This window comes from Lissotriton vulgaris, chromosome 10, assembly GCF_964263255.1.
Source record: "Lissotriton vulgaris chromosome 10, aLisVul1.2, whole genome shotgun sequence".
NCBI classification, from domain to species: domain Eukaryota; kingdom Metazoa; phylum Chordata; class Amphibia; order Caudata; family Salamandridae; genus Lissotriton; species Lissotriton vulgaris.
The window spans coordinates 1,100,320,394-1,100,339,728 of record NC_141698.1 but is presented as its reverse complement, the minus strand read 5'-3'; the positions used below and the strand labels follow the sequence as shown (position 1 = coordinate 1,100,339,728).

At 45.6% G+C, this 19,335-nt stretch overlaps 1 protein-coding gene across 3 annotated transcripts in view; it reads right to left on the bottom strand.

Annotated features, from left to right (window-relative positions):
- Positions 1-19,335, bottom strand: part of TBC1D5 (TBC1 domain family member 5) — a 1,888,005-nt gene that overhangs the window by 249,496 nt on the left and 1,619,174 nt on the right. For all 3 annotated transcript variants that reach the window (XM_086942181.1, XM_086942182.1, XM_086942183.1), the window contains one exon: positions 7,042-7,107. In XM_086942181.1, coding sequence (XP_086798307.1) covers positions 7,042-7,107 — 66 coding nt within the window. The remainder of the gene's footprint in view (positions 1-7,041; positions 7,108-19,335) is intronic.

The following is a 19,335-nucleotide window of genomic DNA, read 5'->3' as shown; positions in this document are numbered from 1 at the left end:
GCTAGAGGACGTCTTTTTCTTAACCCCATTTTTTTTACTTGCATATGCCCCTTCCGCCACACTGCAGTTTCATCATTGCAATTAAATAAATTCCCTACGTATATTTATTGACAAACGCTGAGTGACCAATTCACGCTTACATTTAATACAAGCATTTGCAATGCAATAGGTCTTGCATTTAAGCAAGTTTGAGCTGTTGACATTGCAAATAACAATGCCTTTTATTTTTATTTTTAAAACATAAATAAAAGGCTTTGTCCTTTACAATGCCAATCGCTTAAATGCAAGACCTATTGCATTGTAAATGCTTGTTAAATCTGAGCTGCAGAATCAAAGGACAATGGAAAGTATTTCATGACTGTATTAACTTCTAAAATGTAGAGCAGTAAACCATTTCTGAAGAAAACCGAAAAAGTAATAATAAAAGTGAAGCTTTCCACAAACACCGGTAAAACACTGTTTCAGTTGATTTTTTGGGCGCGAAAATGAGTAACCACTGAAAAGCACTGTTTTTTTAAGGTTTGGAAGTCACTGGAAAACACTGAAAAAACACCACCAGAATTTACCAAGAATAGAAACTGAAAACAGGAAAGCCTACAGATCATTAATCCTGTCCAGCACACAATTAGCAGCGGCGTGTTTTGGATGTTTCCTCAGCCTTTTTCTTTTCCCCAGCCCTGCTGGTAACCCATTGGTTCCCCCAGAACCCTCCATTGCTTTCCTTTTCCTCATTACTGGCAATGGACAGGCTATGTAACTGTCTATCTATCGATGACGACCAGATTACGCAGGCGGAGAAAGATGTGCCCACTGATAGTTTAAATGCCAGATAAAGAAAAAGAATAAATGAAGAGTTCTTAAAGGCAGTCCAGAGATTTGAAGTTACAACAGTACCTTTGAATCGAGGTTCTAGGGCAGTTGAACGAGACCGAGCCTAGCCATGCCTCTTCCTGGCTTTGATGGGCTAGGACGGGCCCGCCCTTAGCCAGAGCTTTGCCCGGGCGCAACCCGTGCGCGTCCCGCACTGCGGGGGGAGAGGCAGCGCTATATAGCGCGGTGGACACGCCTCCCCCTCACTCGCAGCAGCTGGTAGTGCGCCGGGGCACCTGGAACATGTAGTCTCCCACCCACTGCGCTTGCAGGCTCGTTGGCGCTATGAAGAAAGAACCGCTTGTTGAAGGCTTGGTAAGAGCTGCGGTGGTCGAGAGAGTAACCCCGGGGCTCCGGTCCCACCGGGGAAGATGCGGGCAGACCGGCAGAAACCACAATCAGGAGCGTCCTGGTAATGACTTCATGTAGATGTTGAAAAGCATGGGCGAGATGAAAGAACCTTGAGGGACCCCTGCTTTTGTGGAGTATGGTTTGTAGGTTAAGACAAGATTTAAGTCCCATTGAGGCACAATAAAGGGAGTGGGCAGCAATTTATTAGTAAGGCCCTTAATGAACCTTAACACAATGGGTGATTTAAACAAAGACGGCTGGTCCGGCAAGCAAAGGAATGCCGACAAAGCCGATAAATAGCCCTTCACAGTAGCCACAGCAAAGCCCTGCTGGGCTAGAGAAAGAGCAAATTGAAGTATGTTGGATAAGCGAGCCCTCAAAAGGTCAATAGAATTCCCCCACACCAATGAACAAACTTGGACCACCTATAGGAATAGATAGACTTGGTGGAGAGACGTCTGGTGGACAAAAAAACGTCCAACACGTCAAAAGGAAGAGAAAAAGAATTCAGATTGCCCGTTCAATCTCCAGGCATGAAAGTGTAAGCTCTGGAGGTGGGGGTGTAAAAGCTACCCCTTCGATTGCGAGAGGAGGTCTGCCCTGAGAGGAAGACGGAGCGGAGGGCACGAGGAGAGGTGGAGAAGATCTGTGTACCACACTCTTCTTGGCCAATCCGGTCTTGGCGAATCTTCCTCAGAACTCGAGGAATCAAGGGTATAGGAGGAAACGCGTAAAGGAGTCGTGAGCACCAACACAACTGAAACGTGTCCCCCAAAGCTCGCTGCATCGGATACTGGAGACTGCAGAATGACGGGCAGTGAGCTTTCTCATAAGTGGTAAACAGGTCCACCTGAGGAGTTCCCCACGTCCGAAAGACGTGACGAACCACCTCCGGATGAAGCCTCCACTCGTGGTCAGCAGAGAACTGCCAACTGAGACTATCTGCACGCACGTTCAGAACTCCGGCCAGATGATTTGCCATCAGACAAATCTGATGGTCCTGAACCCAGGACCAGAGACGCAGAGCCTCTCTGCAGAGACAATGCAACCCCACTCCTCACCGCTTGTTGACATACAACATCGCAGTAGTGTTGTCCGTCAGGACTTGAACCGACTGACTGCAAAGGGAAGGGAGGAAGGCCTAGAGCGCCAAACATTATCGCCACAATACTAGAAGGTTGATATGAAGCAACTTTTCCTCTGGAAACCAAAGACCCTTGATCTCCAGGTCCCCCAGATGAGCACCCCATCCTAGAGTGGATGCATTCGTTATCACTGTGGCCACCGAAGGAGGTAGTTGGAAGGGCTTTCCTTGAAACAGATTGCCCTCCACGCTCCACCAAGACAGATCCGCTGCAGCTTCTCTGGAGATACTCACAGACTCCCTGAGATCTCCGTTGTGCTGATACCACTGCCTGCGGAGGCACCACTGGAGCGTCCTCATGTGCCAGCGTGCATGGTTGACCAACAGAATGCAGGAAGCAAACAGACCGAGCAGGCGAAGGACCTTCAGGACTGGAACGACCGCTCCATTGTAAAACAAGGGAATAATTTCCTGAATGTCGAGAATCCTTTGTGGAGGTGGGAATGCTCGACACACAGTAGTGTCCAGTACCGCCCCTATGAACAGGTTGCGCTCAAAGGGCACCATGTGAGACTTGGGCACATTTATTGAAAAACCCAATTTGTACAACAGCTGAGTTGTAACCTGCAGATAATAAAGCACCTTCTCTGGCGACTCTGCTTTGATCAGCCAGTCGTCCAGATAGGGGAAACCTGGAATCCCTGACCTCCTGATATGGGCTGCCACCACTGCCATCACCTTGGTGAAGACTCGAGGTGCAGTAATAAGTCCAAACGGGAGAACCGCAAACTGATAATGTTGCGACCCTACCGTAAAACAGAGATACTTCCTGTGCGACTTCAGCATCGGAATATGAAAATACGCGCCCTGCAAGTCGATCGACACATCCAATCCTCCTGTTGCAGCGCTTGAAGAACCTGCGCAAGGGTGAACATCTTGAACTTCTCCTGCTTCAGAAAAAGGTTCAAGATCCTGAGATGCAGGATTGGACGTAACCTGCCATCCTTCTTGGGAATCAGGAAATACCAGGAGTAGCATCCCTGAACCCCTTTCCCGCTCTGGAACCACCTTTATCGCACCTTTTTTCAGTAAAGTTAGGACTTCATCCTGCAGGAGAAGAAGGTGGTCCTCCAAGTAAGCCCCTTGGCAAGGAGGGTAATTTGGAGAGAATTCCAGAAAGGGAAGAGCATACCCATTCTCTACAAGATTGAGAACCCAAAGGTCTGTAGTGACTGAATCCCAATCTTGTAGAAAATGAGTAGGCCGACCCCCCACAGGACCAACATGATCCAGAATGGTGGATCTAGGGCTGCTTTGCTGTGGTAAGAGGGGGGTAGGTAGAGAAGGAGGAGGGCTGACAACCTCGTGGGCGACCTTTGTTCCTGCCCCTGTAGGACTTATACAAGGTGTTTTGCTGCTGCTGAGGTGGTCTGTAGGTCTGAAAGGACGACCTCCCAAATCCTCTGTATCTCCTGTAAGAGGAACCTCTAGGATGAGCCTGAAGTCACAGACACTTGGCTGTGGCTTTGCTGTCCTTGAATCTATCCATGGCTGCATCTGCTTTCTTTCCAAACAGCCCAGAACCATCAAAAAGGAGGTCCAAAAGTGTTGCCTGCACATCCGGGGAGAACGCCGATGACTTAAGCCAAGCACCACTTCTTGTGGCAACAGAAGACCCCATGATCCTGGCAACAGAGTCCGCAGTATCTAGACCACTCTGAATCACTTGACGAGCAGCCGCTTGAGTGTCCGACTAGACCTCATTAAAATTCTGTCAGTGCTCCTCAGACAAGTTAGGGGCAAGCTGTTTCGCAGAGTCCATTAGGGCATGGCTGTAATGACCTAAAAGACAGGTGGCATTTGTGGACTTCAAGGCCATACTTGCCGAGGAGAACACCTTCTATGCAGACTGGTCAATACTTTTTGACTCCCTATCACCAGGAACTTGGGGAAAAGCCCCAGAAGATCTTTTGGAACAGGCAGCTTGAACCACCAGGCTCTCAGGAGAACGATGGGATGTCAAGAAGTCCTGATCCCCTGGAACCACCCTGTATCTCCTGGCAACAGATTTTGAAACTGCCGTAGCCGAAAAGGGCTTACGCCAAACCTCCATTACAGGCTCAGTGATGGCATCATTGAATGGCAGCAAAGGCTGTACCACAGTGGAAGGAGACAGAAGTACTTCCGTCAACATATTCGACTTAAATTCAGCCATGGGAGCTGGAGGTCTAAAAGCTCTGCTGCCTTCCTTATAACCATGTGGTGAGGAGCCACATCTTTTGAAGGAGCATCTGATGGAGGTGAAAGCTCCCATTCTGGAGACATATCAAGGCCACTTGCCTCCCTCAAGTCTTCAAATAAGTCATCCGACTCTTGAATCTCACCTTCCTCCATTTCTTCCAAACAAAACATCTGCTCTTCTAAAATCCTCTGAGCCTTTCTCCTAGATCTTATTCTCAGAACCAGCATCGGTGGAGCCAGACACGACTCAGACGGATCCGGCGCCGAACACGGATCCGGAGGCACAGCCTGAGTTGAACGAGGTCTGGCAGACGGCGCCGGAGAAGAAGGGAACGGCGTTGATGTCCTCGGCGCCGGGAAATGCCAGGACGGCGCCGCTGGAAGAAATGGCATAAAGGGAGCCTGACCAAAAGCTTGAGGAACCCCCAGATTAAATGCCATAGGACCAATGGGACCCGAAGGTGCTCCGGTGGGATTCATCGCCCTTTGAAAGACTCCTTACATCGCATTTAATTAATGCAATGGATCTTGGCCAGGGAGAGGGGAATAAGTGCCTGGAGAAGGCTCAGGCGTAGGCCTTACCAGACTGGGGCCAACCAGCGCCGACGGTGGAGCCACAGGAGTCGAGCTGGCGCTGGAGCTTCTTCCACCGGAGCTAGAGAATTAGCCGGAGTCGGAGATGGAGCCGGCGTCGGAGACTGAGCTAGTGAGGTCGCAGGCGAAGCCGATCTTACAGGAGAACCTTGATTCGAGGGAGAAGGCGACACAAAGTCTTTACGACCCTGAGGAGCTGGAGAGGTCGACTTCAGAGCTGTGTCCTTTTCTGAACGGCGTCGAGATCCATGCCTCTATTTCTTCTTATACTACTTAGATCTTGAAGCATGTCCGATGTCGATTTCGAGCCCGACGTTGACCTAGAACGTGACCTCAACCTTCTTTGACCTCTTTTCTCCTTCCTCATCTTCGCCATGAAGAGTTTAGCTTCTCTTTCTTTTAACGCCTTCGGGTTCATCTTCCTACAGCAGGCGCATCCCTCAACGTTGTGATCCGATAACAGGCACCAGACACAATCTCCATGAGGATCTGTAATGGACATGTGTCCTCTGTACTCCCTGCAGGGCTTGAATCCAGACTTCCTCGATGACATCTTCGAGAAAGAAACGAGAGATGGCCAGAAATACAATCTAGAAACACAAAGTAGCAAGTGAAACCACGGAGAGTCCAAGAAAACTTAGCGTCGACGGCGCGGAAAAAAAGGAACTGACGTCATCACGCCGACAAGGCTCTCTTATGGCTCCAGTGATGTCAGTGGAGTCGCGAGCAGAGCCATGCTTCTGTGAAGTCGCCCTCGTCAGCGTGGAGACCTACAAAAAAAATCGGAATGCTGCTGGCGCAGGGGATATTCACAAGGTGAGGAATCCACTGGCAGATGTATCCATCAGAACATGTTTTCATTCCTTTTGATTTTATTATATACAGCACTGACTCATCAGCAGAGAGGAGAGTGGAGAGGCATATGCAGGAGGACTAGGCCTCCACAAGAAATATTACTGTCAAAGGTTGAGTAACTATTACTTCTGATGGAGGAACCTTCCTGCAGAGTCTTCACCTAAACAATGACTCAGCGCCATACTTCTGATGGACGAACCTTACTGCAGAGACCTCACCTCAACAAGGACTCTCAAAGCCATACTTCAGATGGATGAACCTTCCTGCAGAGACCTCACCTCAACAAGGACTCTCAGCGCCATACTTCTGATGGACGAACCTTACTGCAGAGACCTCACCTCAACAAGGACTCTCAAAGCCATACTTCAGATGGATGAACCTTCCTGCAGAGACCTCACCTCAACAAGGACTCTCAAAGCCATACTTCAGATGGATGAACCCTCCTGCAGAGTTCTCACCTCAAAAAGGACTCTCAAAGCCATACTTCTGATGCAGGAACCTTCCTGCAGAGTCCCCACCTCAATAAGGACTCTCAGAGCCATACTTCTGATGGAGGAACCTTCGCGCAGAGTCCCCACCTCAACAAGGACCCTCAAAGCCATACTTGTGAAATAATAAAAAGACAAAGGATTACAGAATGAAGAACACAGACTGTTTTTAATATTGTTGTTTGAATGTTGTGTTGCTCAGAGGCTGTGGATATCTGCTCAGGTTGTGGAACTTGTCCACTTCACATTTAAGGGTATATGTGGCTACCCTTTCCCCTTGGAGCACCATGAGATTATTAATAATTTACATGGGGATACTGAAAGATTTGCGCATTTGATACCCTGGCTACTGATATTTTCCCATGTTACACCTTTAAGAGTTGTTTGTCTGAGTGTTGATCTGGTGTAGCACGGTTTCTTTACAGCAAAACATTGGTGTCAAACTAACAGAGGTTGATGAGGAATGGGGGGGAAAAGGGGCATGGGTAGATGATTGGTTCACTAAGATGACTGGCAGAGAGTTGAGAGACAAGCAAAAGAGAAAACAATAGGTGTTACCTGAAAGTTCGGTGAGAGTCCGGGCAGGTAAGGGAGCCGGAGGACCAGTGGATTGAGGGACATCACCTATGGAAAAGTAAAAACACGTGTATTAAACCCAACATTTGTGTCAACCTAACAGCTCCTTGGAACACTAAAGTCAAGTCAGATATTAATCTCCAGATGTTCATTTGTGATCATGCATATAATCAAGAGGGTAGGGAGGAGGAATTAATGTCCATTTATTTCCCCAGGTAGGTATGAAGGTAATCAAGTGGAAGAAATGGACACTTGTAACAATTCTAAACCATTGGTTAGAAATACTATGGTATCCTCAAAAAACTCAATGTGTGCTGGTAATGCGGTATATTTCTTTCATCCGCCCCTACATTGTAGTTTTTGGCAGTTATCATCGGATACCATAGAGAGTGTGGGTGCCTGCCTCATCCAGAGGCTCCTCTGGTCTAGATTGCAGTGTCCAGAGATGAAAAAGTACCACCATGAAAAAATAGGGTCAGTGCAAAAAGGAAAAGGAAAAGGATAAAATAAGATCGACACCTAAATTTTTTTTTAATAAATTGGTGAAGATCTTTTGATTAAAAGTAAATGAGTACTTGTACTAGATCGAGTTACTGGATCTAGAAGTGTGGGTTTCCAAAGTGTGTCGACATGTTTCAGCCCCCTTTGGCTCAACGGAGTCTGTGGGGCTTTCGTCAGGACAAAGTAGACAAACAAACATAGAAAAACTACTCACACTATTCGTGTAGTGATATTGGGTTGATTATTGGAGGGTATACATTAACCACTCGAATCTTTTTAACCTGGAAAAGATATAAACATAGACATGTTGTACAAGGATTAATATCCTAAAAACTCACTGTACTAAAGGAGAAGGGGTAGGCACCAGAGTTAGTTATAGTCAAAACTACTGGGTGAATGTTTATTAACAAAGTATAGCATGTAGATTAGCATGGTAGAGGAAAACCTGGTACAGGCAGAGGAAAAAGTGGCAAAAGTGAACAAATTACAGGGCAAGTTAATAGCAATGAGGAAAACATTGCAAGTTGATAGCAATGAGGAAAACATTTGTCAGGTCATGGTGACTTAATAGTCGGTCCTGCCTGGAAGGTGCGTTGTCCAGGTAAAAGCGGCAGCAGCTCAATGTTTAAAAGGGAGCAAAGTGTAGCGCAGGGATCCCTATGCAGTTAGAACTGACTGCGCGAGGGTGATGCCGGTGACCTCAGTGATCAAACTAATAAAGCACCTGACTGTATTCAATGAGGAAAGATATTGACTTAAAGGACCCCAAAGTATCGAAACGCATGCCTAAATATAGCGTTCTCTAGGTAAATGCTACCGTTGCACCTAGTTAAGAGGAGCGAGGTGACGCGCCTGGATCCCTATGTGGTTAGGAACTGGCAGCGCATAGGAAACCTCACTCGTGAAACATTTAGAGTACATAGACTAAGTACAAAAACTTTCTTATTCTTACCCCAAATTGTAAGGTTTTGTGCTTTCATCAGGGAAGCCCAGAGCTGGAAAAGAGGGGGGGAAGACAAGGTGAGAATCTCCTTACCTCATGAGAAGAAAGTACTTTCCTGTCTAATAGACGCCGCCATTACCCGCGTGTATTGGCGCATTCACCGCTTGTGCTGACTCTGCCCCCGGATGTGGAACACGCGTCAGGGAGGCGTTTTTAGCAGTGTTTTTTTTAAATAGCAACTTTATTGGCTGCGTGTGGAGACAAACACTGGTAGTGCTATTTTTTGATATTGGGAGGCAGCCTGGCGGTCTTTGCGATCTATGTATATTTATTTAGCAAACTGGTGAGGAAAAAATGTTGATGAAGTTGGTATTGAAATTGGTAGGGGATACAGGAAGTATTTTGGTTACTTAACTCAGTCTGGATGTCCTATTTGGTGATGTCAAATTAATGGGCAGCAAACTGGTGCCAGGGGACATTATCGTTCAAGCCCATGACGTTGGTTTTCAAGCGGTCTACCCATCTCTGCTCTTTTTCGTAAAGCTTTTTCTCAGCATTGGTGGTTTTCTCAGTGAGCATTTCAATTACGGTCCATCTGATGTCATCACAAGAATGGCCAGCCTCTACAAAATGGGCACAGAGTTTGGTAGTTGTTTTTTTGAGCCGGATGTTGCTTCTATGTTCTCCTATTCTTGTTTTGACCTTCCTGCAAGTCATCCCTATGTACAGTTTTTTGCAAGGACAATTAGCCATATATATTACATGGGAAGAGTTACAGTTAGTGTGTTGTTTTTGGGTCCATAGAAGAGTCTTAGTTTGATCACTGAGGTCACCGGCATCACCCTCGCGCAGTCAGTTCTAACTGCATAGGGATCCCTGCGCTACACTTTGCTCCCTTTTAAACATTGAGCTGCTGCCGCTTTTACCTGGACAACGCACCTTCCAGGCAGGACCGACTATTAAGTCACCATGACCTGACGAATGTTTTCCTCATTGCTATCAACTTGCAATGTTTTCCTCATTGCTATTAACTTGCCCTGTAATTTGTTCACTTTTGCCACTTTTTCCTCTGCCTGTACCAGGTTTTCCTCTACCATGCTAATCTACATGCTATACTTTGTTAATAAACATTCACCCAGTAGTTTTGACTATAACTAACTCTGGTGCCTACCCCTTCTCCTTTAGTACAGTGAGTTTTTAGGATATTAATCCTTGTACAACATGTCTATGTTTATATCTTTTCCAGGTTAAAAAGATTCGAGTGGTTAATGTATACCCTCCAATAATCAACCCAATATCACTACACGAATAGTGTGAGTAGTTTTTCTATGTTTGTTTGTCTACTTTGTCCTGACGAAAGCCCCACAGACTCCGTTGAGCCAAAGGGGGCTGAAACATGTCGACACACTTTGGAAACCCACACTTCTAGATCCAGTAACTCGATCTAGTACAAGTACTCATTTACTTTTAATCAAAAGATCTTCAGCAATTTATTAAAAAAAAATTTAGGTGTCGATCTTATTTTATCCTTTTCCTTTTCCTTTTCCTTTTTACACTGACCCTATTTTTTCATGGGGGTACTTTTTCATCTCTGGACACTGCAATCTAGACCAGAGGAGCCTCTGGATGAGGCAGGCACCCACACTCTCTATGGTATCCGATGATAACTGCCAAAAACTACAATGTAGGGGCGGATGAAAGAAATATACCGCATTACCAGCACACATTGAGTTTTTTGAGGATACCATAGTATTTCTAACCAATGGTTTAGAATTGTTACAAGTGTCCATTTCTTCCACTTGATTACCTTCGTTCATTTGTGATGACCACCATAGGTGACAGGACGTAACACGATTGTCCTAAGCCATTTACTTCTGGATGTTCAAGACCAGACAGAAAATCAGCGCACAAGCTAAGAAGTGGCAATCCAAAGTGAAGCTGGACACACCCACAACAGGCCTGAGACACGGAAAGACTGGTAGGCCTGAATGACCCACATGCCATGTGACCGTTAGAAACTAAGGGGCCAAATGGACAAGCAATGTTGTGGTCACAAACTCTGAGATTTGGAGTTTGCGACTACAAAAATGCTACTTGCAATGTACTAAACCCATTTTTATGAATCTATAACTTTTTTCTGACTCCTACAAGGTTTTGAAATGGATAAGGAGTGTGTTGTAGGCATAGCTTCCAAATAGAAATTCCCATCCAGATGTACAAATGATTTAAGAATGAAATTTAAGTCTTAAGCGATTTAAAAGTTGCCGACTGACCCTCCAGTTTGTGTGGTAACCCGTACGCAAGTGAGAAAGGTTCCTCCCTGGTCCTGCCCACCCTCTATTGTCAGTTTGGTACCCCAGTCTGTCCTGTCCGACCTATGTTGTCACCTTGCAACCCAGATGTCACATGACCACCTTCTTTTGACTGCTCGCTGTCCCATCCTCTCCCACAAGATTTTGCAGCTACTGCCCCAGCCCTCTCTTATCAGCTTGCTGCCCTCTCCTTTTGTAAAGGCCTGCTTTCAGTGGTGTCAACCCCTTTTGGTGAGTGGACAACTGACTAGTCAATTTTCATGTCTCGCAACACTGCATAATTTGTTTTTAATCAAACTACAGGTAGCTACAAAAAGTGTGCATTTGTTCCCATTTTTATTTTACAGTACAGTGAAGGGCAACAGGAGTACTGGCACCACTCAGCTGCTGTCAGGCCCGTCGTATACCAAAAGTACCCTATTCACCACCACACCCAAAAAACTGTGTAACGCGCACCTAACCTGAACAAAGACTGCGACGGTTCTGCCTGCCAGCCGGACGGTCTCCTGTGCCTATTTTATTTTTCCAATAAAAGGTTCAGACCCAGTTCTATATCTAGTCCTAGGGTGAATGAACTGGGCCTTTAACTTTCCTTTGTTCAAAGTAAGAGGGTAGATGCATGGCATCTCATAGCGTGGTATTTTGCAAGTGCACGAATTGCCCACAAAAGAGTTTGCATCTCAACAGAAGAGAAACACGCCATCTGGTCTGGAGGTGCCAGAGAGTGATGTGGCACAACAAATCACGGGCAACCGTTGAGGTGGGGTACAAAAGCACATGAGTAAGGGAGAGCAATACAGCGGGGGGGGAGATAAAGCACAGCAGGGAGACCGCTTGCAAACACATGCATTCTTCAGCAAAAAGAAAAAAGTAGCTCCCATAAACGTAAGCAATGGAAGAACACTAGTACTAGGGCCATGTTCCAGGGGAGGGCAGGACACAAGAAGAGGAAGTGAAGCGCATCTGAAAAGACGTAAAATGAGTGACAATGAAGCTAACCAATGATAAGCAATGGACAGCCTCAAAGCCCACTTTAAGTTAAAAAAATGTCTCGCAAGACACTGTCTCTGACAAAATCTAAAAAAGAAACCGTTGTTTTAAAAGAAGCCCCGTTTCCTTTTAGGAAATCAAACTTCTGTAATAAATAATTTATTTCTTTAAATGCATTCTCAGAGATGGTGGTCTGTTGACCCTTTTTGTAGTCCCCATCACTGTGATTGTATCCAAATGGAGCGAGTCGCAATTTGCAACTACCTAATCAATTTTCGCGATCCAGGCTGATGCCTGGAGAATGTTTTAAGATAAGAAAGCTCCGGCTAGAAGCCTATCAGATAGGTTGGTTTGCAAAATTCAAAATCGGATTTGATCAATATGCGACCTACCTAATTCAAACTCAATACTGGTGGAAAAAATACTAGTTGCAAACTGCGACCACTTACTGCGACAAGTGGAATACAACATCTTGCCCTTGCTTCTATATGAATGAGTCTCTTCAGTGTTATCTGCGCGAGTGCGCATGCCTGTCCATATATTTCTGCCTATTACGTTGACATTTGCAACAACATATGTATTTAACAATAACCCATAAAAACGTTATGCGTAGTTTGAAATATATAGCATGGATTTCTCTAGGATTTTACATAACAGTAATAGGTAAGTTGGGACCAATATTTTTTGTTTAGATATTGCCAATGCCCCCAGGCTGGATGGCCCTGGATTCTATAATGATCTGCTGTCTACATAGCCCGGCGACCTGGGCAGCCTTGTAATATGGATGAAGATTTCAATTGTTCTCTGTACATGTGACAAACTAGTGTATAACTCATAATGAAACACAGACCATCATTCGTCATATATCTGACAATGGCTATATATTTAATGGAAGTTTTGTACAAATCATCCTCATGGACACACAAACTTAGGTGACTTGCCTTTTTTGTCATCTACAAAGGGACAAAGCAGGCCTGCTCTAGGTTCCTCCTGTTTCCTTTGGCACACCCACCTACTTCACGGCCTTTCTTTTGCTGCTAAGGCAGTTTCGTTGCATGAGCGTTAACTATGTATTTGGAATTATAACATATGGAGCATATGTTCATAATCCATGCAGGGCCAACTCAGCTGTCAAAAGTCAAAAAAGGGCCGCACTGACAGAAATATATCTATATTCTAAAACAATCCAGTTTGGAGCAAAACCAAGAAAGGTGTCTGGAGAAGACCTTCGTGTAGGTGTACCTTGATGCATACACTTTTGTGTTCCCGTTCTCTACCAGCACTGGAAGGGTAAAGTGACATGCAGATTTTAGGATGGGCTTAAATGATAATGGTTTAAGCATTAATCATGTTCAGCTGCTAGGCTTTACTGAATGACCATTGCACTGCTTAATTTGTGGCAGTGGTTTCCAGTGCTCGGCACTTGTACTTAGTTGTCAACACTAGTGCTTGTGACAGTCTGTCACAAGATGGTGCTGTGCGTCTAATTTAGAGATGACCACAACAGTTAATTATGAATTCAATGTGAATTAAAAATGACTATTACCTGCTGCAAAGCCATTCTAATTGCAACAAGAACAACAGGTGAGTAGGGGGTAAAGCAAAACGAACGGGTGGGTTTGGGGGCTAAAGCACCCCGAACGGAAATAATACCTGAATCACATGACGAGCAGCAGGAAGACACTAATCAAACTAAATCAGTTAGTATTTAGTCCATTCTCCAAACGAAAGAACAGGAAGTGACATTGATGAGCACTAGCCAATTAGAATGCAACAAGATTGACAATGAAGCCAACGAATGCTAAGCAATAGGCGGGCTATAAGACTCTTACAGTAAACAATAAACCTCCCAGCGATGGCGCAGGTGCTGTTGACAGGTGAGACCTAAAAAAAGGGATGCACTAGAGTTCATGACCGCAACAAAGCAAGAGACTTGGGAGCTGCCAAAGGACACCTGCAAATGCGGGGAAACTTTCTTTTATTGATACTGACCTATCTGGAGGAAGCGTTTAGGCATGTTCCTGAGGATTACATGAATTTGTCACCTGATGAGATTAACTTCATACATACATACATGCCAACATTTTAGAGCATTAAAGTGAGGGAAAATATATTCCTCATTAATTGACGTCTATTGAAGCAGAAGCGATTTCAGACAGGAGGCAGTAAAAATAAGTTTGTTTTTGAGCTAAATAATTGGAGTCTTCCACCTGAATCGATATTATTGGCATGTCTGTTAGTGACTCTTCGAGCCATGGAGCAGAACATGGTCTTTTAATGTTTGTCTGGGCATGTAGTTTTGAAATCGAAATTGCCTGAGTAACCAACAGTGTGCAATATGTCGAAAAGCTGCAAAAACACACCTGATCCTGCTATGGAAACCCAGAATCCGCTGAAGGAATGACAAATGAAAATATTCTCTTTGTTAACAGACTTCTAAAGCCCTTCCCTTATGCACAACACTCCCAATGTTCTATAGGAGATCAGAAGATTTCCCTTATACATAACACTGCTCATGTTCTACAAAGATCAGAGGACTTCCCTTATACATTACAGTCCAATGTTCTTCAAGGATCAGAGGACTTCCCTTATACACAACTGTCCCAATGTTCGACAAAGATCAGAGGACTTCCCTTGTACACAACGCTCCCAATGTTCGACAAAGATCAGAGGACTTCCCTTGTACACAACGCTCCCAATGTTCGACAAAGATCAGAGGACTTCCCTTATACATTACAGTCCAATGTTCTACGAGGATCAGAGGACTTCCCTTGTACACAACGCTCCCAATGTTCTAAAAAGATCAGAGGACTTCCCTTATACATTACAGTCCAATGTTCTTCAAGGATCAGAGGACTTCCCTTATACACAACTGTCCCAATGTTCTACGAGGATCAGAGGACTTCCCTTGTACACAACGCTCCCAATGTTCGACAAAGATCAGAGGACTTCCCTTATACATTACAGTCCAATGTTCTTCAAGGATCAGAGGACTTCCCTTATACATAACACTGCCAATGTTCTACGAGGATCAGAGGACTTCCCTTGTACACAACGCTCCCAATGTTCGACAAAGATCAGAGGACTTCCCTTATACATAACACTGCCAATGTTCTACGAGGATCAGAGGACTTCCCTTGTACACAATGCTCCCAATGTTCTAAAAAGATCAGAGGACTTCCCTTATACATAACACTGCCAATGTTCTACAGGGATAAGAGGACTTCCCTTAAACACAACGCTCCCAATGTTCTACAAAGATCAGAGGACCTCCCTTGTACACAACGCTCCCAATGTTCTACGAGGATCAGAGTACTTCCCTTATACATAACACTGCCAATGGAGTGGTGTGGCTCACTGGTTAGAGGCGGCAGACACGGAAGCAGAGAACGGTCTGGGCACCAAGGTTCAATTCCTGACATGGCAGGGTCGTGGACCAGGGTCAGCGGATCCGATAATTCTCACCTCGGTGCCTACTCTAACCAGGGATCACACTCGGCAACTCTGGGCAATAGCTTGCCTCATCTCTACAACGGCCCCCCACATTCGCCGGGGATGCCTGGTTTTACCTTGGAGATACCCAGTAGGGACCATCTCACAGGGATAGCCAGGACGGGTTCCTCTGCGGTCTACAGTGCCACGACGCCTCAGGGCAGCAGCGCGCTTTACAAGAACACATACATTACATTACATACATTACATTACATTACATTGTGGAGAAGTGTGGCTCAATGGTTAGAGCGGCAGACCCTGATGCAGAGGTCTAGCCCGGGACCAGGGTTCAATTACCCGCCTCGGCGGGTCTTGGGCTCAAAATTCCACGGACCTGATCATTCTCGCCTCGGTGCCTATTCTAATCATAGAGTCCCACTCTGCAACTCTGGGCAATAGCTTGCTTAATCTCCACAACGGCCCCCACAACGCTAAGGATGCCTGGCCTTCACCCTGGGGGTGCCCAGGAGTGGACGCCTCACAGGGAAAGCCAGGACGGGCTCCACAGCGGTATTCGTACAAGCGCCTTGAGACCCTTGCGGGTGAGTAGTGCGCTATACAAGTATCAATTTACATTTACATTTACATTACAATTTTCTACAGGGATAAGAGGACTTCCCTTATACATAACACTGCCAATGTTCTACAGGGATAAGAGGACTTCCCTTATACATAACGCTGCCAATGTTCTACAGGGATAAGAGGACTTCCCTTATACATAACACTGCCAATGTTCTACAGGGATAAGAGGACTTCCCTTATACATAACGCTGCCAATGTTCTACAGGGATAAGAGGACTTCCCTTATACATAACTGCCAATTTTCTACAAGGATGGGAGGACTTCCCTTATACACAACACTGCCAATGTTCTACAGGGATAAGATGACTTCCCTTATACATAACACTGCCAATGTTCTACAGGGATAAGAGGACTTCCCTTATACATAACACTGCCAATGTTCTACAGGGATAAGATGACTTCCCTTATACATAATGCTCCCTTATAAACAATGCTCCCTTATACACTATGCTCCCAATGTTCTACAAGGATCAGAGGACTTCCCTTATACATAACACTGCCAATGTTCTACACGGATCAGAGGACTTCCCTTATACATAACTGCCAATTTTCTACAAGGATGGGAGGACTTCCCTTATACACAACACTGCCAATGTTCTACAGGGATAAGAGGACTTCCCTTATACATAACACTGCCAATGTTCTACAGGGATAAGAGGACTTCCCTTATACATAACACTGCCAATGTTCTACAGGGATAAGAGGACTTCCCTTATACATAATGCTCCCTTATACACAATGCTCCCTTATACACTATGCTCCCAATGTTCTACAAGGATCAGAGGACTTCCCTTATACATAACACTGCCAATGTTCTACACGGATCAGAGGACTTCCCTTATACATAACACTGCCAATGTTCTACAGGATAAGAGGACTTCCCTTATACATAACACTGCCAATGTTCTACAGGGATAAGAGGACTTCCCTTATAACACTGCCAATGTTCTACAGGGATAGGAGGACTTCCCTTATACATAACACTGCCAATGTTCTACAAGGATCAGAGGACTTCCCTTATACATAACACTGCCAATGTTCTACACGGATCAGAGGACTTCCCTTATACATAACACTGCCAATGTTCTACAGGATAAGAGGACTTCCCTTATACATAACACTGCCAATGTTCTACAGGGATAAGAGGACTTCCCTTATAACACTGCCAATGTTCTACAGGGATAGGAGGACTTCCCTTATACATAACACTGCCAATGTTCTACAGGATAAGAGGACTTCCCTTATACATAACACTGCCAATGTTCCACATGGATAAGAGGACTTCCCTTATAACACTGCCAATGTTCTACAGGGATAAGAGGACTTCCCTTATACATAACACTGCCAATGTTCTACAAGGATCAGAGGACTTCCCTTATACATAACACTGCCAATGTTCTACAGGGATAAGAGGACTTCCCTTATAACACTGCCAATGTTCTACAGGGATAGGAGGACTTCCCTTATACATAACACTGCCAATGTTCTACAGGATAAGAGGACTTCCCTTATACATAACACTGCCAATGTTCCACATGGATAAGAGGACTTCCCTTATAACACTGCCAATGTTCTACAGGGATAAGAGGACTTCCCTTATACATAACACTGCCAATGTTCTACAAGGATCAGAGGACTTCCCTTATACATAACACTGCCAATGTTCTACAGGGATAAGAGGACTTCCCTTATACACAACTGTCCCAATGTTCTACAGGGATAAGAGGACTTCCCTTATACATAACACTGTCAATGTTCTACAGGGATAAGAGGACTTCCCTTATACACAACTCTCCCAATGTTCTACAGGGATAAGAGGACTTCCCTTATACACAACTCTCCCAATGTTCTACATGGATAAGAGGACTTCCCTTATACACAACATTCTCAATGTTCTACAAAGACCAGAGGACTTGCCTCATACATAACACTGCCAATGTTCTACGGGGATAAGAGGACTTCCCCTATACACTACGCTCCCAATGTGCTACAAAGATGAGAGGACTTCTGTTGGAATTAGGTAGCCTGGCCTAGGGCAAGACTAACATTTAGAGGCACAGTGTAAAGGTTGCAGACCACCCAAAAGTAACTTCACGCAATAGCACTCAAAAAGAAAAACACTACACCAAAATTATATGAAAATACGTACTGCTTTATATAAAAATAATATGCTCTGGGTTGTCAAATCAGTAACTCACATATAAATAGCTCAAGCAGTTTAGATTACTTTCAGGGTCAACAATTACACTTTCTTTAAACTACTAGCAAAATATCACTCTTTGAATTACTAGCAGGGACTGTATTTCCAAATTCTTATCACACTTCTGCATTAAGATAACTGTACCCTAAAATCAATTAGGCTAGGTATACTCCGCTAGAATCTTGGGAGAAAACTACACTTCACTTATAAGCACGAGCAAATATCATTACAGTATTAACATTTAAACTATTAAGCAATGTAGTTAACCAGGTTCCACTTTACAGTTGACTTGTCATTAAACCAGTTACAAAGAGAATCACAATGCAGTTTCTTTTCAGTTGAATTAAGAAGGTGTGATTAGATAATGACTGTACTCCGCTTACTTAAATTAGGCCAGAACCTCACTCTCATTTACTTGAATCACAGTTCAGTTAATCAGCTCACCACCTTGGCTAGATCTGGTTTCCTTATGTTACTCCCCAACCTGAGGTTAGCAGGGATCGACTGACCAGGATCTACTTTACTGCTCTGTAGGCACTAGCGCCACTCCCCCTGAATCTCCACTCCTTACTTGTTTCCACAGCGTGGATGTGATCTTCTCTGTGTTCAGCAGCACGATGACAAAATGAAGGGCACAGAGGGGGGGGGGGGGGGGGGGGGGGGGGGGCGGAGCACACCACAGAGGCGGGCAATCCCTTGATGGGGGCGAAGGCTCCCTTGTAGCTTCCTTGTGCTCTCCTCACTCGAGCCAGCTCCTCTGCTGGGCGCTCGAGCGGAGAACAGGGCCGAGGGCTTATCACCCCCAACAACAGCCGAGACTCTCAGCTCCCTCTCCCTACTCGGCCAGCTCCTCTGCGTGGCGCGCGAGCAGGGGAGTAGGGAGACACTCACTCCGGCCGCAGCCGGCTCTTCGTGTTGCTTGGCGGGTCGCTGCTTCCGTGGGCATGCGCAGTAGCGCTTGCCCGGGGCTCCTCCTCACAACGACCGGCGGGGCTCTGATCTCCTCCACATGCGCGGAAGCGCTCGCGCCCGCCCTCAAAAGGAAGACGCTACTCCCGGACCTGCCCGACCCTAGGTCCTTCCTGACACGACAGTGAATCGGCTTTTGGGCATGCGCGAAGGCGCCGTTTTACCGCGTCTCGCTCTGGCTCTTCCCTGACAGCCGGGTCACTTCTCCACACGTGATTTAGCGCGGAAGGTGCCCCCGGGGTCCCAATCTCGGCAGCAGCGCTCGGGACTCCTCAGATGGGATGGGA